Source organism: Artemia sp. Qi Xiang Cuo, chromosome 19 (genome assembly GCF_049724085.1).
Source record: "Artemia sp. Qi Xiang Cuo chromosome 19, ASM4972408v1, whole genome shotgun sequence".
NCBI classification, from domain to species: Eukaryota; Metazoa; Arthropoda; class Branchiopoda; order Anostraca; family Artemiidae; genus Artemia; species Artemia sp. Qi Xiang Cuo.
Window position 1 is genome coordinate 19,962,382 of NC_142812.1, and position 25,154 is coordinate 19,987,535.

Genomic DNA, 25,154 nt, shown 5'->3' on the forward strand with positions numbered 1-25,154 from the left:
CTGGCACCAAGCCATCTGAGGCCAACACAGCTGCGCGCAGCTACAATTTAAAAGTTAGCAAGAGTAACTTATCTGGCATCTAATCTAGACACCTTAAACCAGAGGCAGTTGAAAAAAATAATCTAACTGTTATAATCATTTTGTAGTTTTTGGAAATTGTATTTTTATTAAAATAGAGGGCAGAGTTAATAAGTAGAAACAAATAAAAAAATATTAATTTATTCAATACAATTTAAAGGTTAGCAAGAGTAATTTATCTGGCATCTAATCTGGAAAAAAATCAAGAAGCAGGATAACTCAAAGGTAGAGGTAGCAAAGGATTATGAACATGGGCGTACGTAGCTTCTTGTCTAGGGGGGGGAAGCCGATTCTGTAATGAAGGGGTGGGGGAGGGGGAGCTGAAGTTATATAGGCAGTTCGAATTGTTTTTTTTTCAGGTTCCTGGTTTTTTCCAGTTCCAGGTTCCGTTAAATCTTTTCTTACGAACACTTTCCAGCCCATTCGCGGATGGTCTGATTTTGTTTGGCCCTAGATGGTAGGCCACAAAGGACAATCTTTGGCAATCTATTGTTCTTTATCCGCAGAGTATGACCTAGCCATTTCAACCTTTCTCTCATTATAGCCCTAGAAAGCGGGATTGAACCCTATTTTTTGTAGAGCTTACTGTTTTAAATACGGCTAGTCAAACTGGTATCTAAAACAATCCACAGACAATTTCTCTGGAAAACAGCAAACAAATTCTCCTCCATCTTCAGAAGTGCCCACTTTAGTATAATTAAGGTTATGATGAGGCATTATAATCCATAATAGTTGGATCTTCGGCAATTTAAATTGGGAAGATTGGGATTAAAGTTTTAACAGTACCAATAAGGGCCGTATCCAGGGGGTGGGGTGGGTTTCCACCGTTTGACCCCCCCCCCCCAGAAAAAAACTACTCGTACGAAGTAATAAAAATACGTTTAAACAAATTTTTGTTGTGCTTCGTAAAGAATAAAATAGTATTCCCTTCTCGAACAAAATCCTGGATACGGCTGTGGGGCTAATTATAGTGTAGCTTTTGTTTGTTTCGTTTTAAATTTGGCTTAATTGATGCAAATAATCTGGTGCAATAAGATTAAGGCTAGAATTTCTCTGTAAGTGATAATTAACGAGTATTGTTTTTTTTTCTCAAAAACTACTTAAAGTCAAAATCTAATCCTCAGAAAGCAGGCCTAAGGTAGATTGAAAATATCCTAGTATGTTAAGCAGGTTAGTAGACTTTGAGATGGTAGGCTTACTGGGAGCAGAATTTGGCTTACTGTACCTTCCCCTATATTTCAAAGTAATGAAAAGAAAAGTATTGAACATTTTTTAGTTAAAAAAGAGTCGCCAAACGCTAAATAGCGTTGACGATTTTCTTTTTTGTACTTTCGACTTTTTATTAGAAAAGTGAAAAATTTTCAAGAAAATTTTGATAATCGATACGAATCTGCAATAAGATGAAAGCTAAACAATTTCTGCAAGTGAAAATTAATTTGCATTTTTTATTTTGAAGAATTATTTAAAGTCAAGATCTAGTCCTTACAAAAAGGCCTAGGGCCGATCGAGAATATCCCTGTGTGTTAAGTTGAACCGCGTTTTCAGGCTCAGTGGGTTCGAACACGGGTTGTTCTCGTCTAGTTTCAAGTTTTTCGTCTAGTTTCATCGGGTTCGAAGTTTGAGCCCCGTGTTTGATGCAATAGATGCACTGGTGCACAAGGCTTGATGCACTAGACGAGAACAACCCGTGTTCGAACCCGCTGAGCCTGAAAACGCGGCTTTAGTTGGTTGACTTTGAAAGAGTATACCTAAGGGCGATAGAATTTGGCTGACTATTCTCTCCTGGATTTAACGTAGGCTACATGAAAAGACAAGTATTTAACAGTTTTTCATTAAAGAAAAGGTCGCCAAGCGCTAGGTAGCGTATATTATCTTTTTGGCACTTTCATATTTTCATAAGAAAAGTCGCAAATTCCAAAAAAATGATAATCAATAATTAATACAAATAATCGGTATTGCCACAAGATCAAAGCTGAAATTCCTCTGTCAGTGTTGATTAATAAGTACTTTTATTTTCAAAAATTATATAAAGTCTGAATTTGGTCCTCAGAAAGAAGATCTAGGTTAGCTTAGGAAATCCTGGTAGGTTAAGCAGGCTAGTTGAATTTGAGATGGTAGATCAACTTTGGGTACAATATAGCTGTCTTTATCATCATTTGTATTTTAAAGTACCTGAAAATACAAGTATGGAGCACTTTTGGGTTAAAAAAGTTGCCAAACGCTAGGTAGCTTTGGTGGTTTTCTTTCCAACACTAGCACCAGTTTCTACTTTTATAAGTTGCCCATATTATTTGTTGTCAACCGCAAAAGAGGGGCATTGCCTATTTTGAGGTTGTTAAGGTTTTCTTGCTAATATCACCTCCACTCTACTCAGTGGCATTCCTTTTATCTTCAGCGACTTGCACTTTTTCAATCAATCAATCACAAATAACTTCAAAAAACTTCACAAATAACTGAAAAAAAAATATATAAACGAAGAAAAGAGATTGAAAATTAGGATTAAATATATATATATATAAAAAGCATGTAAATTCAAAGCATGTAAATTTCTCCTTTTGGATAAATTAGCCCCGCTATCGCATAACACATTCCCTGTATATTTCACGGTTTTGAGGTAAACCTAAGCAGACTACTAAACCGGACTAGACCAGACTACTTACACTACTATGTATTGCTGTGATATTTAGTAAAAGTAGCATAGTAATATAGTATCATACTATAGTAGAGTATTTTAGTAATATAGTTTTAGTAGCATGGTATTATAGATATGTGGATATATATGTATAGTTATTGCCTCTGCTGAATCACTTGAGGAAGTTCATGCAGTAGTTAGATGTCCTTTTTCTGATTTAACATTATTTTAAAGTCATTGCGTATGGATAACTTTCCCTCTGAAAGTTAAAGAAAATTAATGCAGAATAATCATTGAGTTCCCGATTTACTATATGCTACTTGTAATAATTTTATTGCTAAATATAAACACAAACTTTATCTTAAAGACTCTGTAAGATCTATCGTTCGGAACTATTATTCTGCAAGGAATGCATTACGAAACGGGAGAACCGAATTGCATCAAGCGTAACCGTATCCTGGGGCTTACCTGGTTTGAACCCCCCCCCCCCACCAAAGGTTATCATCTTATTCGTAAAAAATTAACATAAATATATAAAAAATTATTTTCTTGCGTATTATAAATACACAAGACCCCCCCCCCTCCTCCGGATAAAAAATCCAAGATAGGCCTTTTGCCATCAAGGGTGAGAACCTTATTTGCATGATAGTTTGGCGCTATTCATATTTTGAAAGAATGAATTCGGCTCTCGAAAAAAAGGGAAAATTAACGGATATAATGACAATGGTAATTATTTTGATTAAAATTAAAAAAAAAATATGATGAAAATTCTTATGCTATTCATATCTATTGTAACACACCATTATACCATCTTTAGACAAAAAATAAGCTATTATAAATAGGAATTGCGAAATAAATGGAAAATTTTTTGGAAGAATAGAAAAATAAGCCCGCGAACCGAGAATAGAATATTATAAACAACAGGTAGAACAATAGGGAAATTTTTTATGTAAGACAGTGGAATGCAACTTTAAATGAATACTTCGACCCTTTATCCAAGGGTCGTCCTCAGCAAAACAAGTGAGAATATATAAATATATATATATATATATATATATATATATATATATATATATATATATATATATATATATATATATATATATATATATATATATATATATATAAAAGAAACTCACATTAAAATTTCGTCTTTAAAACTAAAATATTTTGGACTCTCTTGAGAAAATATTTTAGTTTTAAAGGTTGTATTTGAATGCGAGTTCTTTTATATTCTTCGTTTTTCTTTTTCATTTGTTTTTCTGAGGACGGCCCTTGGATATAGGGTCGAAATATTCATTTAAAGTTGCGTTCCACTGTCTTATATAAAAGTTTTCCATATTATTCTACTTGTTTTTTATGATGGGAAGGCAATGTGGTCTTCATCGCTGTTTACGAATATAATATTGGCGCTATGACAGTGGTCAAATATGGTTCGAAAGCATGGGCGCTCTAGAAAACGGAGGAAGATTTGCTAGATGTTTTCCCGATAAATTGCCTACGGATTGTTTTGGGTACCTGGCTGACTGACCGTATTTCAAAAAGTAAGCTTTACGAAAAATGAGGTTCAATCCCGCTTTCTATGGCTATAATGAGAGAAAGATTTAGATGGTAAAGGCAGTTTCTGCGGAAGAAGTATGACAGATTGCCAAAGATTGTCCTTTTCAGCCAACGATTTAGGGGTAAACGGAACAGCAGGTCGCCCTCGGTTGTGGTGGGAGGATATCGTAAGGAAAGATTTAAGCGAAATGGGAACTTCCTAGGAGGGTGTAAAGAGGGGGACTTTGAATAGATTAGGATGGGGGAAGAGCGTGCGTAGCTGTGTTGGCCTCAGGCGGCTTGGTGCTGCAGTGATTTGCTAGTTGTAGTAGTAGTAATAATAATGTCTATTGTTACGTGTCATTCATTCAACTGTTGCTGCACATGTTCTTGCATATGCTCATATACATATAATCCGTCATCTATTTCTTTTTTTTTGATTAATGGGCTCTTTTTATTTTATAAATATGCTCTTTTTTTCATTCAGATGCTCTTTTTTTATTTCATGCATAGTCTTTTTTTATTTATAGGCTTTTTTTGTTTCTTTCATATGTTCTTTTTTATTTCATTCGTTGATTCTTTTTATTTCATTCATAGGCTCTTTTGTTTCATTCATATGTTTTTCTTATTTCATTAATATGCTCTTTATTATAGGTACCTTGTCATATAGCTCCGATTAGTTCAGCAGCTGTAGCTCCCCAAAAAAAGCGATCCATTGAGAAAACCCAAAATGTAGCAGTTCCAAAATCTGCTAAAGCTACAGAAGCAGCTAAATCTCGTGAGGAGGCTAGAAAAAAGCTGGCTGAAATGCGGAAGGCTTGTGCTGCTGCTAAGAAACAGGAAGCAGGAATTGAAATTTTTGCATAAGTTATTTCTTCTTTAATGATAGCTTGAACTTCATATTGGCGTCACCAGTACCATATACAAATGTCCTAAGCTCTAAGATTAGATTGCTTAGAAACTTATATTAATTTTTCCAAAAATATATTAAATTTATCTTTTTGTCCAAGTATAACCGTGATAATCTTTTGAATGTATCTAAGTTTAAATAGATGAGAAAATTGAGAACTAATAGAAAATAATCTTTTCAAAATCTGGACTTTTGTTATGGTAAATTGGGAATTGTCTTTTATTTCTAATGAGAATTATGATTTTTTGTAATTAATTTATGTAACGAAAGAGTAGGAACGGTAGTGCTAAGCTAGTGCTAGGAATACTTTCATCTTAAGGAGTTTTTTTTTCATAATTCAGGTTTTAATATTCATGCTTAGCTTTTTAAAATCGGGTCAAACGGATGAAAAGTTGAGAAGATAAAATTACCATCGACTTTTTCTTTAATCAAACTTTTGGTTTTTGCCCGAGCTTTATTTAATTTAGAAAGCACAAAATCCCACCACTTACGCATTTTGAAATTATTTAGTTACATCGCTTACGAAAATTTCCCTCACGAGTGCGTAACTATTTGTTTTGTATAAATATTTAAAAAAAACTAATAGTGTATAATATATAAATAAACGCGAGCGAGGTCGTTTAAATTACTGTTCGTCCAGTGGTTTTTTTCTTATTAAAAAAAAATTAGCTAAATTTTCGTTCAAATTAGCCTCTGCTTTTTAATTGAAGAAGACTTATTCCATTCAAGATATGCTAAGTAGCCGATGAAAATAGTAGCTAAGATTGCATTGTGAACAAGGCCGTATCCTTGGTCACATCCCTTAGAGGGCTAGGGGGTTTGACCCCCGCTCCCCGAAATATTTTTCCGACTCGTAAAAACCTAACAAAAATGCATACAAACAAATTCTTGATCCGTTTTTTTAATCATTTTGTGACCCCCCCCCCCCCCAGAATATAAATCCTGGATATGGCCCTAATTGTGAGAGTACTGTGACAACAACATTCCATTATAAAATGATGCTTCTCTATGAAAAATGAGTGTGCAAAAAGTTTCAGATTCGTATGTTGATCTTTATTTGGAAATCCCGAAATCTTAAATTCATTTCCCAGAAATCGTTTTTTCCTCCGTGTCTGGGGACTACTATGGACTTTTCTGGCCATCCCATGGTGAAATATTAATGTTAGCTCGTGAAAAGAAAAATAGTAGCTAACAAAAAATGTTAGTTAATAACTTTTAGAAGTGTATTAATTGGGCGGGGAATTAACAAATAATAATACAAATTTCGAAAGCTATTCCCTTTCCGAAGATATTCGCAGGAGCCAATCAAAGAATTTGGGAGGTGTAAGGAGTAATAATAGTCATGGACTCTCTATCAATGTTTAGCGGAAATCCCTTTCTGAAGATATTCGCAGGAGCCAATGAAAGAATTTGTGAGGCGTAAGGAGTAATAATAGTCATGGACTTTCTATCAATGTTTAGCGGAATTCCCTTTCCGAAGATATTCGCAGGAGCCAATGAAAGAATTTGGGAGGTGTAAGGAGTAATAACTATCATGGACTCTCTATCAACGTTTAGCGGAAATCCCTTTCCAAAGATAGTCGCAGGAGTCAATCAAAGAATTTGGGAGGTGTAAGGAGTAATAACAGTCATGGACTCTCTTTCAATGTTTAGCGGAAAGCCCTTTCCGAAGATATTCACAGGAGCCAATGAAAGAGTTTGTGAGGTGTAAGGAGTATTAACAGTCATGGACTTTCTATCAATGTTTAGCGGAATTCCCTTTCCGAAGATATTCGCAGGAGCCAATGAAAGAATTTGGGAGGTGTTAAAGAAATTCTTTGTTAAAGAAATCTTGTTTTCCAGTTTTAGATTTGTCTTTTATTAGACGAAACTAATGCTTTGTAACCAGTGGTGATATGAAACTAATATGAAGTGAAACTAATAGGATAAGTTTTATGGAGGTTCTGTTGGAGGTTATATGGAGGTTCTATTGGTCAGTAGGTGAAACTAATAGAAACCAATAGGATAAAGTTTATGGAGGATCTTTTGGCCGCTAAGGGAAACTACTAAGATGAAGTTTATTGAGGTTATATGGAAGTTCTGTTGATCATTTAGTGAAACTAATAGAAATAATAGGCTGAACTTTATGGAGGTTCTATTTGAGGTATGGCGGATCTACCGGCCGCTAAGTGAAACTAATATGACGGAGTTTATGGAGGTTCATTGTGTATATGTCATATGAAGGTTCTATTGGTCGTTTAGAGAAACTAATAGGATGAAGTTTATGGAGGTTTTATTGGCCGCTAAGTGAAACTGATAGGATGAAATTTATGGAGGTTTCTATTGGGCGTAAAATGAAACTAATAGGATGAAGTTTATGGAGTTCCTATTGGCCGCTAAGTGAAAGTGATAGGATGAAGTTTATGGAGGTTTCTATTGGGCGTAAAATGAAACTAATAGAATGAAGTTCATGGAGTTTCTGATAAAGGGTATGATAAAGTTGACAGTCTTTTGATCCAACTTTGTGTGTTTTGAACTTGCTGCAGGGGTTTTTGGGCAAGCAGAACTTTTCAGCAAAATTAAGTATTGTTCTTATTGTCACTATACACTATAAAATTTGTTTTATTTACATTAATAGATAAAAGACTAAGGATAGTAAAATTATGAAGTTTGTTCAAAACACTGTTTACTTTTTCCAATATCTCCTTCATACAAAGACTAGATGAACTAATTGCAGTTCATTTGCAAACGACTTGACTCATGAGTCCGGCATGTAAAACCTCATGCTATCAACATGTAATAAATAAGGAAGCGGAATCAATACCGAACCCTGTGGAACTTCTGTATAACCAGTGGGAAAGCTTTGTACCAGTGGCAATGTTACCGCTGAGTGAAACTAATAGAAAAGTTTTCTTGTGATCGCCAATATATACCGGTAAACTTGTCTATAGGAGTTACTGCGCAAGGGTATGCAAACCTAAGATATGGCTTGAATAAAATAAATTCAAGGACTCGGAATTTGGCCTTAAAGATAAAGGACAGGGAGATGAGACTAAGAATAGAAGAAGCAAGCCTAGTTGACACCTCCTAGTTTGTTGACACCTCCAAGTTTGTTGGGCAAAATATTCTTAATCGGTTAGATAAAAAGAAGGACCTTGGGTTAAACACTGAAAAAAGATTCGTTATCTTTTTCAATTTGGATTAACAGCTCGATTTAAGGACTCTTTAGAAGGAAAGACCTGGCTCCTTAGAAGAAGCCATTCCCCGTGTTTTTCGCTAAGCGAAACTAATAGAAAAGTTTTCTTGTGATCGCCAATATATACCGGTAAACTTATCTATAGAAACTACACCGCATGGGGCTGTACACCGCATGGGGCTATATATACCGGTAAATTTATCCATAGAAACTACACCACATGGAGCATGGGGCTATAACACTAAAATATCTCCAATCGATGCTCCCGTTTTTTATATAGTTGCCACATCAAAACACTTCCAAAGCTTTAGATCAAATTTGAGTTTTTTGGCTAATCAGCATATTTTTTTGAATAAAATGTAGCTAACGGAATAACAGTGTCTGGTGCTCACTTTGAACTTGAACCAAAATCAAGATGTGTGAACCATTAATATCATTTAGTTTTTTTTTATTTATATCACGAATCGTTCTTTTTCTACTAAAGAGTTTGATTGCAATATTGAATGTTTGTTAGAAAGCCAATGTGCTTCAGAGTTCGGGTATAGTCTGATTGTTCTGACAATCCTTGAGTTATACTTTGTCTGTGAATTGTTGTGTTTTCTTGTTAGGTTTTCTGTCTTTCTTCCTTTTTTTATGATGCTGTATTCTGCCAGATTGAATTTCCCCACAAAAAATGATATTGGTTAAGTACAAATATTGAAAGAGAATGATTCAGCGAACATTCAGCAAAGACAGTTAGTAGTTTATTAGTCTTTTTTTTTACCTCAATATCAGCGTTATAAGTATGCGTGTAACTAGTGTTTTTGGGAGAGGGAGGGGGCCTGTACTATTGTGTCTGCCCATTGTTGTAAGAAGTTTAAATTAATGGGTTTCAAAGTATAGGATTTGTTTTAGTATGTCTTTGGGCACAAGGGGGATAAAATGTAAAAAATGTTGTTGTAATCCGATGACAATTTTAAATAACCTTTTAGAGTGAAGACTATTTTGGTTTCCAGTTCGAATAATGATCGAATTTTGACTTAAGAGAGCGATTGAAGATGAATCAAAATGCGCTATATATATCCAGGTTATCAAAGTAGCATATTAACAATATCTTGGGAGGAACTTGGATCGAGTTGAGACTTCAGTGTTGTATAAGGGTCATTTTTAGCCTGCCTGTCCTAGCTACAAAAAAATTTATATTATTTAAATTTGCAGTTACTACCTCCGCAACTATGTCCAGAATCTTGGCAAAAATTTTCATATTTTTTGGTCTTTAATTGTACAAATTCAACATAAATCTAACAATGCCGGGGTATACGGTGAATTATAGTATGTAAGGGGGAGGATATAAATGCCCCCAACTGGACACTGGCGGGTGCAGGTGCTCTTTGTAAATCGCTCTCTGCGTCATCATTGATTATGCTTTTCCGTCCCGTAATATCTGAGAAGCTGCTAGTTCCTCCTCTTAAATTTTTTCTTATCCCAAATGCTTCTTCCTTATGACTGAGTTAGGTCGGATACTGAGTTTTGACTGGCGAGAAAGAGGTGAATTTGATAATGCCAGTCTTCGAGCCATTAATAAACCGGTTATGATATATATATATATATATATATATATATATATATATATATATATATATATATATATATATATATATATATATATATATATATATATATATATATATATATATATATATATATATATATATATATATATATATATATATATATATATTTGGGGGAGGGGTCAGGAAACATTCTGTTAGAGCCATTAATAAATCGTATATTTTTGGGGGGAAGGGGGGCTGGATCAAGAAATAACATATGCTGAACACCCTCTTCCCCCCCCCCTCGAACCTCTAGCTGCGGACTGGTAACACAACTTAACCGCGACTGCTTAAAAGTTGCCTATAAACTTGACGTGTTTTGTTTTGGAACAGTCAAGGAAACTTTTTGAAAAATGTTTAACTGGAGTTATTAATTTTGTCAAATTGCTAAAGAAGTTGGAAGAAAAAATTTTATTTTATGTTTGGTATACAGTTTATGGAGATCTCCATAATGTATATTTAAGATCTAAGCTGTGAAATTACATGGAAGTTCAAAATGCCAAATACTCTTCTCAGTAGGCTTTTCTGAAAAAAAAGAAGTGAAATGTCGAAACAGAGTAAATTTACGAAATCGTGGGGGTATGCTCAAAAACAATATATTGATATCAAGGCTGATCAGTTTTGAGTTCTATTCAGTTTTGATGCAGTAAAAACGAAGTTTTTCCTTTTCTGAATTTATATTTTTCTTTTCTGAAACAATTTGTTGGTATCAAGGCTGTTCATTTTTGGGTCGTATTCAGTTTTTGATTTAGTAAAAACGAAGTTTTTTCTTTTCTGAATCTTTGTTTTTGAATTAGTGCCATTTATATGAAGTAAAAATAGAAGGTAAAACCATTTGTCATTGTATTTTGATCTTCTTGTTTATAGTAGCATAGTTATACTACGATTTTCAGTGTCTTAATAATGTGAACTAGGCTTTTCGACTCAATAAAAAATAAAACATAATAAGTGAGAAAGATTACCATCAACAGACAAATTTTTTTTATCACATATTCAACCAACTAGCCAACTAACCTACCAACTTCACAAAGTAGTTTTTTGCAAGGATATAAGATAAGTATTTCAGAATGCTTTATAGTAGTTTTCAGAATTTTATAATGTTTCTTTTAGAAAGTGCTCATGTACTAGACCAACACTAGACACCAAACCTTCCAGACACAAATGGAATTCCCATCCAAACAACAGTAAAATTGTAGCTGGGCATCTCTGAAGGAAACATGCTAATAAATAAAACTAGTACACTAAATAGTAAAACTAAAACATAGTAAAAAAATAAAATCTAAAAGCATCTTTTGGTTTCAGTTGGGCTAGTTGGATTGCCTGACAATTTAGTTGGTTTAGAAATTTTGTTAATCCCAATTTTATTAAAATAAATCTTCATTAACAAAACTGGGTGGCTTCATTACATTACACCAGTAAAATGAAGATTGTCCAGAAAGCGATTGTCACCCTACTCGGCAGTTTAGCCGGGCCAAAATATTGGTTTTGCAAAAAAAAAAAAAAAGAAAACATGCTAATAAAATTACACTTGCGCCATTGGGGTAATAATAATAATAAAAAAATATATATATAAGAGCAACTTTTGGTTTCCGTTGGGCTAGTTGGATTGCCTGATAATCCAACTTCAGTTCTAAATTTTTGTTCAAACTTCAGTTTAAATTTTTTTTCAAACTAAATTTTTGTTTGAACTTTTTCGTTCAAAAAGTTCAAAAATATTTTCGTTGGACTTTAGACGGTTTTCCCAGGACATGTAACTACTCCTCATTTCTTCAATCTTTTTTTCATTTTTAGTTTTTCATCCTTTTGAGTAAAATGCACCTCTAGATACAGCTCGTCTCCGCTGATTGTTTAAGAAAACTTTTTTCTGTTAGAAAACTTATATCTTACGCCTATATAAGGAAACTTATACAGAGGGACTTTTCTAAATGTTCTAATTAAATATTTACCTTTTATCTATCATTTTGTATATAAATTGGCCGTTTCAAACTGCAGGTGGTAAAAAATTACTTTTGTACTTCATTTCTTTTGATTTTGGACGGCCGTAGGTAGGCCGTCCAAAATAAAAAAGAAAGCCGTCCAAAATAAAAAAAAAACAACTTACTTTTGTACTTTATTTCTTTTGATTTTGGACGGTCGTAGGTCGGCCTACGGCAGTAGGTCGTAGGTGTGGTTGAAGAAAGAACGGAAAAGCTGGTGCTCTGACAAATCAATCAAGTATTTGATTCTTTTCCTTTTTCCGTCTGTATTCTCTAGAACATGCTAATCAGTAACATGCTATTTCAGTAACTCAGTATTCAGGAACAGGCTATTCAGTATTCAGTTGACAGGAGATTTCGCCCAGCCCATTCCCATCTTTAGACTCATGGACAATGGGCTTGGCTTGAGTTAATATTTGAAACACCATTGAATACTAACCGTTTAATCTTTTTCTGTGTTTCTTATATTTTGCTTTAGGATTCTTTTCACAGAAATTGTTTATAAAGTGGTGAAAATGAAATTTTTTCCTATAGAAAATCCTGAATTTATGGACACAAAACAAGTTCTGCAAGGCTAGGCAACTTCTTTATATCCCATAGATATGATCTGACTTTTCCTAAAGTTTCGCTTCATGAATGGCCTACCTTAATATAAGAAATATATATATAAAAAAAAAAATGTTTCAGTATACTAACAGAAAACTCGCTTTCTTCAAATCCAATTTGAGATGAAAAGGGGATAGTATAGGGTCAACTGACAAAGTTGTGTTTTAAATCGCCCCTCTACACCCCGAGATGAATTCAGCTTCTTAAACCTCTAAAATGCACCTCACTTATTAACTGCATTTTTTAGTGGATTCATAACTGGTTCTCATCAGCAGCTCATTTTAATTATCTGTTTGATAATCTGTCTTGGTCAACGTTAAATAAAATTTATTTTTTTCATTAAAATTTGTATTTGGTAAAGGTTAACAAAACTCTCCTTTCTTAAAAGTATATAGATGTCTCCTACTTCATGAAGTTTACATTTAAGAAATAATCACAGTTTATAGTTAAAAATAAATATATTTCAAGAATATATATAAAAAATCTTTATAAAAGGTCTGAGGTGATGGTTCTTCTGACGGTAATCGATGTGAAAGGGGTTTAGGGCCAGTTGACGAATTTAGGTTATTTCTCCTCTTTGCGCGTCAAGATGAATTCAGTTTGAAAAATATTTAAAAATGCATCCCCATTCAATATCTGTCTTTTTAATTTATATATAATTTTTTATAATATAATTATTATAATATAATAAATTTATATATAATTTATAATTTATTTAGTAATAACAGGCCATCACCGGTACTTCACATTTGCCTATCTGTTTGATAATCCCTTTTGGTCAACATTCCATAAAGTTAATTTTGCCTTTCAAATTTGTATTTAGTGCATTGACAAAACTTACCTTCCTTAAAGTATAATAGATGTTTTTTACTGCAGGAAGTTTGAATTTAAGAAATAATAACAATATATTGTTAAAAATAAATAATTTCAACAATATAAATGTTATATAGTTATCAAAGATTCGCACTTTTTTCCATTTTAATAAGCCTCATATATTTCATATTACGATATATTTTTTAATGTTTTGGTAAAGCTTCAAATGTCTCACTTTTTTGTAACTTTGTGACTAATTCTTGGACAAATAACTATATTTTTCTAATTACTGGCAAAAACAGACGTTTAATTTTAATAATTTAGTGCATAACCTTCAGTTGTAGGTATCATGTAATGTTTCTTTATTCTTATTTTTTTTTTTTCAGTAAGAAGTTGATACTTTTTATGTAAAATTATGGTTTTCTTTTTGATGTTCTAGCACAGTTTTTCACATTTTTCAGTTTTAATTGATTATAGTTAGCCTATTGTAGTTAACTTAATTATAAATAATTGCAGAAGTCAAATTGCTTTTTTTTTTCAAATACAATTCGTAAGTCAACAAAACAAAACTGTTTGAAAAGAGTAGTTTTTCCTTTTTTATGTCCACCTCTATGTGATTATTCAGTATTGTGTGCCTTGGATCTGGTTTTGAAGTCAAGAATTTGTTTGTTTTTCTGTTCTATTTTGTTTACTACAATACTAAACAAACTAGCAAAAGTATCTGTTAACCAGAATATATATTGTTAAAGGGTATGGAACAGTGTAGAACGTGATTAATGGCAATGCGTGGAAAAATTAGACAATATTTTTTTCCTTCTGTATGTATTGGAATTCCTTGTACTATTTTGTGAAAACTAATATGCTGTTTGAAAATGTGTTTGTTCATAATATATTATTAATAGGGATAGTCGTTTTTTTTTTTTTAATATTAAGTCTAATGTATGTCAATAAAGTATACTTTTTGAATTTATTTTTTATAAACTGGAAGAGGGACGTTTCGTTCGCTCATCGAACGAATGTTTGTTCGACGTTCGTTTGACGTTTCGTTCGTTGATCGAACGATCGTTTGTGTTCATCGTAACATTTGCTGTTGCAGTCTTATACATATAGCAAGACGTACATACCCAATATGCTGGTTATATTGTTGAAGTAACGAACATCATGGTTGCTCCCATAGAGGTAACATATTAGAGAAACGAACCCTAGCCCACAGTTACCGAAAATTTAAAAAGGCTTTTTGAAAAAAAACTTACTAAAACAAGGACAGATATATTACGGGACTAGAGGTAGAGTGTAAACCGTGTGGAGAAGCGATTAAGCAGATAGCCTTCATACATTGGGTATGCAATCCAATTAAAGATGAAGGTAGGTGATAAGGCGTTTATACCCAATCAGAGGCTCATTGACGCGCAATCAGATAAACAAAAAATCAGACCAAATACAAATTCTCCAAATAGATTTCATACACAGTCTTCTTATTTATATTTCGTTTTTTCTGCATATTTTATTCTGGTCCACAATGTTTAAATTGAAATAATCTTTGCTCGTCAATTTTCGATATTTTAAAGTTAACATGGTTTGACTACTTATATAATTATAGCCCGTGTATTTTAATGTCTCAAAAGCTTTCAATAGAGTTTAGTATAAGGGTCTGTTGAGAATACTTTAAGTGCGTGGAATTTGTGGTGGTTTGCCTGATGATCTTGGAAGTTTCAGAAGCCTTTGTTATTTGCTTGCAGTCCCCGATTGGCTTGTTAGTCCTCTGGGAGGTATCCTACCCTAATATGGGACTCTCGCATAAACCCTTGTACTTGTAGCGATGGAAGTTATTTGTGGCTATATAGCGATTATTAGCTATAAAAGAAAGGACTGGGCTTAATTGTGGTCATAAATATTGACCGCGTCAAATCAAATATCGTGCTTTAAAGCTGCGATCTTACACCTTATAAGTTCTCCGATGGCGCCGCTTATAGCGCTGAAGATTGTGCCAACAAGGCTTGCGCCACCCTCAATTAATGAGAGAAAATAAAACGTGTAGAAATATAAATGTGACCTCTTTTTCTGGAGCTATCTGGAGATCAGATTCCCTGGGAACGTCCTTAGAGATTTGCGAACTCATTACCGGTTATTAGGCTAACTACTGACACATAAAATGAAATAAACACAGGTAAAAAAGCAATAGATTTATTTAAACTTACATATTTGGGTGAACAGCAATGGGTCATTTCAAATGACAATAACGGTGACTGAGATACAACAATGAAAAAATCGCCAAGCTTGAATCGCGAAAAAATTCTATCTGAATGGTCCTGATTCCAATTTACGAATATTTTCAAAAAGCACTTTTACCCCACTATCAAACGTAGTTTTTTTTTTGTCCTGCGCTGTAAGAACTGGCTCCCAATTGGCTCAAGTGGCCCAAGGATGCGAACCCTTCGCCCAATAAATTGTTTTAAATATTTCTGATGATTCAAACGTTCACATGGTTCTTATCATTTAAACTTCTTTAGAAATATTGTGCGTAGCATCTTTTTTTTTTTGCTCACTGTCTTAGCGAAATCCAAAGCTTGGATAGCGCCGTTCTTTGTCTGAGGCTAACTGCAGTTTTTTCTCTTTGCTGATTAAGGACTTTTCATTTTTGAAACTAGATTTAATTAACTGTAGGAAGTCGGAACTATCTTTTAGAAAGAAGGAACTTTATTTTTGTATTTTAGATATATCGCATTTTGCTCACGGTACATATTACCCGTCCCATTAATTAATGACGTCCCGTCATTAGTACTTGCTTGCCTTTGGAATTTTAAAATGTTGGCAAGTTATTAAATTTTTCTTCTATAAAATTCTTTTATGTTAATGTTGTGGCTTGATAAAGAGTGTGCAAAATGTTATCTATTGCTTTTCTTATTTAGCTTTGTGTTATCGTCTAAAATTAACGACCCAGACTAAAACTATCTATTGGCCTAGTCTTACTACTATACTTAAAGATTTTTTCTTCTACATCTAACACTGATTACTTTTACATTTCCAACAAGGTTGGGGCTATTCTACCTTCACATTTTTGTTTGAATTCACTTTTTACAAGGTTTTTTTTTGATTTTGCTGTTTATATGGCACACTACTTTCTATCTATGCTACATTAAATGTATAGCTCTACAACCCTACACATAGCTCTATCTGGACATCTAACATTACATACAAGAACGATTTAAAACACACAATATTGGGTTTACCATGTTCACTGGTAACATTAAAACACTTTCACTGGGGATGTTTGCTACGCAACGTTAATGATAGGATATTGGGATTTTTGAGTTATCAAAGTTATTAAGAAGTAACATATGTAATTTCACATCTATTGCATCACCATTCGAGTCTTTAGTGTACTCAATCCTTCTGTTGTAAATTATTGTTCTTCACTCTTTTCATCTTGGAAATAATTTTTAAAGCCCTTATCTTATGGTTTCTTTATGGGACAGTTCAAGCCAGATTTTGTTCACCCGATGAGCTTTCTCTAATTGTCAACTGGGAAATGATGCTTCCAACTGCAGGTGTGGGATATGCTATCAGGGTTCATTCTCACCTGCTTTTTGATAGTTCATAGGGTGCCTTATCATTAAGGGGTCGAACATTGGGAGTGCGTTTATTTTCTTCTCAGCATATCATTTTTGGGATATTTTGAAGCACATAGAGAATGTATTCTCTAATAAAATTGTTCATTTGTGTCTCTTATAAAATTGTTAGTTCATGGCTTGCGTCTATTAACCTTTGCGGTGATTCCTAGGTTAATCATGGGGGAATTGAAGTTTGGATTTGGAACAGGTTGACATCAAACTATAGTGACTCCTTCAACATATTGTCTTTAACTTTTAGGAGTGGTATATTGTCACTGAGGGGCTGGTCACTGGGGTTAATTTTGGTCTCCAGGTCCATTGTTCAGAAATTATCTCGTATCATTTATAGGATAGCAGAGATATTGACATTCCACACGGAAGTGATAGGATGGATTCCAAAAGATGGTCGAAAGGGATTCGACACGTGAGTCTGTGACACATAAATAGTTTTTGGGGTCAGTAAATATCATGACTATACGGTCATATGGTATATGGGTCCATAATAATTATCAAAGGCGATATTTATGTACTTATATCTTGTACTGGTCGATGGGGTTCTCAGAATTTATGTGATTATATAGTTCGATAAAGCACTGGATACTGAGATTCAAATATAATGTTACCTGATACGTAATATGGTTCATGGTCGAGGAAACAACGATCAAAGATAACTGTTGTTTTCGTAGACGAAGCTGGGATGAAAATTGCCTGGAGTCTATTGGTGAGTACTCTTCGTTGGTTGAGGTATGATGAAAATAGATGCTACTAGGTTGTATCTGCACTTGGCAACTCATTGTAATTATCGGTATCCAGTATGTCAATCCACTTCCTGTAATAAAAATAACGAGGCAGAATCACACGTTCTTTAAAGTAAATATTCATAGTACAAATAAGTCACGTATTGATTGGGTACATGAATTTTACGCTACGAGACAGAGTTAAATAAATACACTAATATCATTACACAAAACAAATTTTTTTTCATGCTGGTTGAATTATGTATGTAAAGTTCCCATTAGCAAATTCCATGCATAGAAGTGTCTTCTATCTTATTATAGCCTAACGACGATATAAAAGATTAATTCTTTAACTTTATGCTTTCTAATATACACTACTACATACACTTTATTTTAACCTCTTTCAACACTTAGCTAATTTTACATTAGACTTAAAATAATCATTAAACTGGGTTTATGCTACATGGTTAAATTTGAGGTCTCATTTTGCAACATGTTTCATGCCTGCATTGCTCACGCATGTCCCTTTTGTTTAAAAAATGCATATTGAAACGCCTCATAGCCACACAGGTTTACGCAAACGACCTTACAGTGAGGGAACAAGACATAGCAAGGACGAGTGGAGACCTCTATACCCGCTCGTTTTCTAATGTCTTCCCTTTTTCTTGGCTTAGACGTTATCAGTGGGTTCCGGGTTTAACCTCTGCATTTCAGCCGTTTCCCCGTGTTCTTCTCTTGGTTTTCGCCTTCTTAGTCTCAGAATTTTTACGTAATTACAAGTCAATAGGGTTCTTATGGTCAGGGAAGTCGCGAATACGAAACATACGGCCAGTATTATGTCCCACCAGAAATTGGTTGAGAACAATCCGTATCTATTATCCGCATACGTTAATCTCTGGTCTTCATTTGTAAATAGGGGAATCTAATGCTTCTCTTATTTTTGTAAGCTTTATTGTCCCTTTATTCTTTTCTATTTTGGATCATATCGAGGTTTTCATTTCCTCGTTTTCTATATTGGGAATAGTGAACGACAGGTTAATTGCCATGAAGTTGGTTGTTTTGGGACTTATTATTTTTGGGCTCGTGGTAATTAACGGCGTTCGAACAGCTGACTCTTTAGTTACGAGTCGACACTCTTGTTTTATGGTTATCGTACCCACATTTTGTAACAGTAATTCTGTTTTGTAACTTGGGTCTATTCTTTCTGTATTATTATAACAAGACAAAGTTCCAACAGTTTCTCTTGGAACAGAAATCATGAAAACATTCATAAATATGAACAGGATCCAAGGGAACGGAATTCATGATCCTTATGATCAGGTTGCCACATCCACGAACATGATCAGCTCATAATTAGACGCTTCAGTACTGGTAGTTTCTTTTTTTTTTACATCAATCTTTGTTAGGACATGGGTCGATGTTCATAGAAAATCCGAGGGGACCGCCAAAACCCAACAAATTAAAAGCTGCATGGGCTTTGAGTTCCTCCCCAGGCTTCCCACAAAACGTGGTCCAACGCCAGTTGTCGTCCTCAGTAGACCACGAGCTTCCTATTTTCTGTTCCCACTTTTCTCTCTGATCACCAATGTTTTGACATCACTCGTATTATTATTATTGTTATTTTTTGCATTAATATTGACTTGGTTAACTTTACTTGCACACTGTTAAATTTATTATGGTGGATCGCAAGTTGATTTATATAAGGGATTTGAAATTTGTCTTTACATTAATTAGGGATATTTCCATCTGTCAGGTTTTTTAACCGTTCTGCCTGACTGTGTCGAGATTTTAAACACTGTTTCTTGCGGTTTTTTCTTTTTTGGTTTTTATAGCGAAAAAAAGTAAAAAATTTTTTATTTTTTTTTAAAAAAATATTTCCCTTTTAATTTCGTTTGTTTCGCGTGTGCGGCTGCTGAAGTGGGTCTTGATTTTCCTATTTCTTTAACTACTATATGGTCTGGTTTGCCGTCAGACCCTTCGGAACTGGTTTCCGACGAATCCGGATGAGAAATTTAAGAGGTAGCACTTTTTGGGGTATCACCTGCCCTTCCATCGTAAATTTATACTCCTCTAGAAGTAGAAGGTTTATTCCCTAAGTCCTCGTCTTGAGTTTTCAACTCGGGAGATTTGAAAGATCCTTGAGAGCTTTGGGAGGAATCAAGAGTTTTCGCGGGGTTCCTCCACTGTTTGAATGCCATGTCTTCAGGGGGATGGAGCATTTTTTGCACTAAGGTTCCCCTCCATGAAGTCCATTGTTTAGGCTTGATCCTTTACACAGTTATATCATGATATTGTCGTTACTGGCCATTCTTGAGAGTTTTATTCTTGGGCAATGTACTTTGACTCGTTTTTATGGGAAAATTCATTAAATCCATAGCTTCTCGTAGGTTTGTTTTAGTTGAATCTTTGGGGGAGTTTTCTTTACAGTAATACTGGGGTTTACTTCAGCTCTGTTTAATTCTTCTTGTAAGGACAGGGGCCTTTCTATTGGTGTTGCGGGGGAAACCATATCGTCTGGAAATCTTTTTGAGGGACAAGGAGTCGAAATTCTATCGGGGAAAAATTGTGTTTTTGGAGATATTGCGTAATCCAATTCTCCCGCGCTATCTGGTGATGAACCTTTTGAGCTTTTTGGCGTTTTTATTCTTACTGGTATTAGGGATTTTTTCTTTGGAATAACTACATTTTTCATAGCTAAAAATTCTTCGAAGTTTTCCTCACCGCTCTCATTCTCGAAATAGTCTTGCTTGAAATTAAAGGGTTTTAGCTCTGCCAATCTTGATTTAGGGGGCTCATTTTCTGTATCTGACGAATCTGTAGAGGAGGGATGTGATACCCATCTCTCTGGAAATTTGGCTCTTTTTATTCGGCTAACATGCGCCTTGTAAGTTCTTCCACTATCGGAGTTCTCCATTTTAAAAGTATAATCTTTATCGTACTTTCTGATTATTCTGTACGGTCCCGAATATTTGTTGGAAAGTTTTTTGCCTTCCTTTTTTGCTTCGTTCTTCAGATAGACACAGTCTCCTACTTTGAAATCTATATTCCCTTTGACTTTGGGTTGGTTTCTTAGCTCTCGGTATATTTTACATTTTTCTAACTCCTGCTTAACTATTTTATAAATTTTTCTCATCTTATTTATAAATTCGTATTTGTAATATTCCAGGATTTAATGATGCGGCCGATATTCAATAATATTATCATACAGAATTATAAAATTACGAACGAAAAGTAAAAAAAAGGAATATCTTTAGTTGTTTCTGAATAAGAAGTGTTGATTACGTTAGTTATATAAAGTAAGAACTGATCCCTTGTCGTTCCTATTGTCTTTCGTATAAATACTTAATACGTTTGAAAATATTTTATGCCTGTTTTCTATTTTACCATTAGCTTGTGGGTGGTACGGGGCTGTCCCCATTTTCTCTATATTAAGAACTCATTAAATCTTTTGTTACTTTTAAGCTCACTCAAAACCTTATTTGGAACTCCAAATTTTAAAAATAATTTTTCCAACGCCTTACTGGTGGCATAAGCGCTTTGATCTTTTTTTGCTTTTACAAAAGTAAATCCGGAAAAATGATCTATAACTGAAAGAATACAAGTATTGCCTCTGCGGGAAACAGGCAAGCTTCCGTCTTTTTCTTATAAGTCAAATGAGATAATATCGAAGGGATACCTTGCTACCGGGACTCTTCCCATTGGAGGATTAGGATAAGCCTGGGGGATTTTTCTTAAGTTACACGCTTCGGATGTACTTACAAATTTTTTAAGTTTTGTCATTTCTGACGGCACGTAAAAATATTGTTTTAATTTATAGAAAGTTTTCATTACTCCTAAATGTCCACCTATATCTGAATGAAAACATTCAAATGCAGGTGCTATTAAGTTTTGTGGTAATACAGGTATTATTGAAGTTTGGTTTCTATTTGTCTCAGCAATCACGATTCTACATAGTATTTCTTCATCAAGATCATAGTAAAAATTATCTATCTCTTTTCTAAGAGTTTTGAATTTATCCGGTAACGCATCGTCATTCACAAAGTAATTAATAAGCGCCGAACACATTTCGTCCTTTTTTTGCTTTCTTTTTACATTTTCTAACGAAAAGGGACAATAGTTAACCTTATTTTCCTTTACTGTGTCTTTGACTTTGTTTTTCTTACATTTATGTTTGCTCTTAGCATTGATAGCGTTAACTTCATTTTCCTCAGCTTCCGACGAAATATTTTCTAGGTATCTACTAAAAAAGTCACAAGCTGCGTTTTGTTTACCTTTTAAATGTTCAAATTCGTAATCTAGGTCTTGGATTTTCATAATCCATCTAGCTAGAATTCCCGTAGGGTTTTTAAATGTGCACAGGTACTGCAAACTTTTATGGTCTGATCGTGGTATAAATTTTCTACCAATTAAATAGTGTCTAAATTTGTCCAAGTGGTGAATTATAGATAATAATTCCAAGTTTGTGGTGGGATAACTATTTTTACCCTTTGATAAGGTTCAACTCGAATAGCATATAACTTTTTCTATTTTTTTTGATTAGAAGGTCCTTGTAAAGGATGAGGGTTTCCCATGGGAATTATTTGCGAAAGAATAGCCCCAATGCGTTTTGAACTAGCATCTGTAGTGACCACAAATTGTCCGTTTTTTAAATCAGGAAGTAATAATATTGGTTCAGAAGTGAGCGCCTTTTTGAGACGGTCTAGGGAAGTTTGAGCTTCCTAGGACCAGGTAACATTTTGGGAGTTCCCTTTAGTTAATTCCGTGAGGGGCTTTGCAATTTGGGCGTAATTGCGTACGAATTTTCTAAAGTAGCCAGTAAGACCTAAAATTCCTCTTAATTCTTGAATAGTTCTGGGGGGTTTGAGGTTTTGCAACACATTTTATTTTATCAGGGTCTGGGGATATATCTCCTTGTGTTACTACTACTCCTAAAAATTTAATTTTAGGTTGAAATAAATTTAGTTTTTCAGGCCGGCATTTTAAATTGCCCTGTCTGAACTTCTCGAACACCTTAGCTAATTTTGCTAAGTGTTGTTCAGTGTTTTCTCCCACGCAAATGACATCATCAACAAAATGAATTATATTCTTTAATCCTCTTAACAGGTGTAATAAGGGTATACATAGTGCGCTTGAACTTGTTTTAAATCCAAAAGTCACCCTTAAGTATTCATATGAACCACATTCAGATGCTGAAAATGCGGTTTTTTGGACATCTTTTTCGGCTATTTTCACTTGGTGGTAGCCCTGGGTAAGGTCCAAGAAGTAAAAATTTTGTTTTTACTTGAAATTGAATCAAGAATTTCATCTTTTCTTGGTAGAGGAAATTTATCGGTAACTACTTTTTTGTTGAGGGCTCTATAATCTACTACAAGTCTAAGATCACCATTCTTTTTTGGTACTAAGATCACTTTTCATTTTTTTGTAATTCATGGATTTTATTTTTTAACCACTCTTTGTGCTTATACGGCACACGATATGGCTGTTTCGCTACAGGATTACCAGTCGTTAAAATTGAGTTTTCATAAAAAGGTATCAGTCCGATATCAACTTCAGATGCGGAAAATAAATATATAAAATTCCATAAAAAATAGCATAATTTGTTCTTAAGTTACATGTCCGTAATATGATCCATATTAAATTTGTTTAAAAATTGCGATTTAGTTAGGGGGTACCTGTTATTTGAGGTTTTAATGCCGTTAACTAGGTTTCCTTTAGAATTTTTCCATCTATTTAAATCATTCTCCGTTAAAACCTGGATTTGAACTAAACACGTTCCCCTTTTTTATTGTAATTGTATCATTTTCGTGGTTATTAGTTACCCAAATAAAACTTTCTCCTTTGTCATAAGATATAATCTGTTCCTCGCATGGCAGATTTTCGGGAATTTCAGATGGGGTCGCAAACCATATTTCGGATTTGCTAACCACTGGCTCAATCATCTGTGATATTTGAATTTTTTGCATCGTTTTGGGAGGGACTTTTGTTTTCCTTATCGCGAATCCGTAATATTTCTCTTTATTTTCATTGTTTATTAGGTTCATACTGGCGCTATGCTGCGCCATTGCGGCATCTTGTGGTGTCACGTTGGGTTTTACTATGTTTTTCCATAATTCCACTATTTTCTTGATTTCGTTTAACCTGTACTGTCGCATATCTCCTATTTTTATTTTTGCGGATTCAATACTTTTTTTTATTTAAATTTACTTCATCTCTGCAATGTCTTTCAGAATAATTGAACAAATTTCTAATTATGCCATGTCCTTTTTGCGAGACATGAGGTTCAAAATATTGCGACATTATACCGTCAGAAATTTTGTTTACTGTTACGTTGTCTTCGTAACCTCTGTTACGATTTCTTAAGGTAGAAATTTCTTCCCCTACCTTAGCCGGGTAGACGAGCCTCTCGTTTGCTACGTCTAATAGTAATCTATTGGACCTTAAAAAATTTGCGCCTATAATTGCTTCGTACGGAAATTTATCGCATATTATAAAATTTGTTGAAAAGATCCTATTGTCCCTCTTTACGTTTAGGCAAATTGAACCTCTTGCATCCAATTTATGTAATGTCACACTAGTTAAATTGGGATTATTAAAATTTCTTTGTTGCCTAATATGCAGAGGCAACATATTAAATACGCATGAGCTCATAATATTAACTGTAGCTCCACTGTCAACTAAAGCCTTAAAATAAACGTTTTCTACACAATAATCCTTAAATATAGGTAACTTGTTAACACTGTCACTACAAGATGGCACTACCATTGTTTTGGACCTATTAAATATTCTCGGCACCCTCTGGGTACAATTTATATTTCTGAGGAGATTGGAACGTTTCCCAGGGGATTTATTTCATGTGTTGGTGCCTGTAATAGATATGCAGACTTATGGGTTTCCGTAGGCATATCTAATTAATTTATATCTGTCTGCCTCCGCCATATATTATTATGGTAACTTGGATGTCCTGTGTCAGTGCCGCTTGCTGGCGCTGACTGCCAATGCCGTTGGCTTGCAAAATTTTCATTTCCCATCGGCAAATTTTCGTGATTTCTATATAGCATTATCGCATTATATTGGCTTTGGCGAGTATTTGGGTTTTCAAATCGGTAATTAATTTGTCTATTGGGAGGACAATTTGTCTATTGTCTGAGGCTAACTGCAGTTTTTTCTCTTTGCTGATTAAGGACTTTTCATTTTTGAAACTAGATTTAGTGATTATAGGAACGTACTTTGTAAAGAGGATTACTAATTAATTATATGGAAGTCAGAATTATCTTTTATAAAGAAGGAACTTTATTTTTGTATTTTAGATATATCGCATTTTGCTCACGGTACATACTATTTTGCTGATGTTCAGCTGTCAATAAGCACAATGACCCTGTATAAGCTTCCCTTTCCCTGTGATTTGATTTCCTGATGGCAGAAGGATTCTGATGCCTGGATTATCAACTTCATTTAAGGAACGGTTAATCCACTAATCAACGATAT

The 25,154-nt window shown here is 34.1% G+C and overlaps 1 protein-coding gene across 2 annotated transcripts in view; it reads left to right on the forward strand.

Moving 5' to 3' along the window:
• Nucleotides 1–9,896, forward strand: part of LOC148940587 (uncharacterized) — a 55,921-nt gene extending 46,025 nt beyond the window's left edge. For both annotated transcript variants that reach the window (XM_089104807.1, XM_089104808.1), the window contains exon 5: nt 4,904–9,896. In XM_089104807.1, the coding sequence (XP_088960933.1) occupies nt 4,904–5,116 (213 nt within the window). In that variant the 3' untranslated portion in view covers nt 5,117–9,896. The remainder of the gene's footprint in view (nt 1–4,903) is intronic.
• Nucleotides 9,897–25,154: the final 15,258 nt, after the last annotated feature.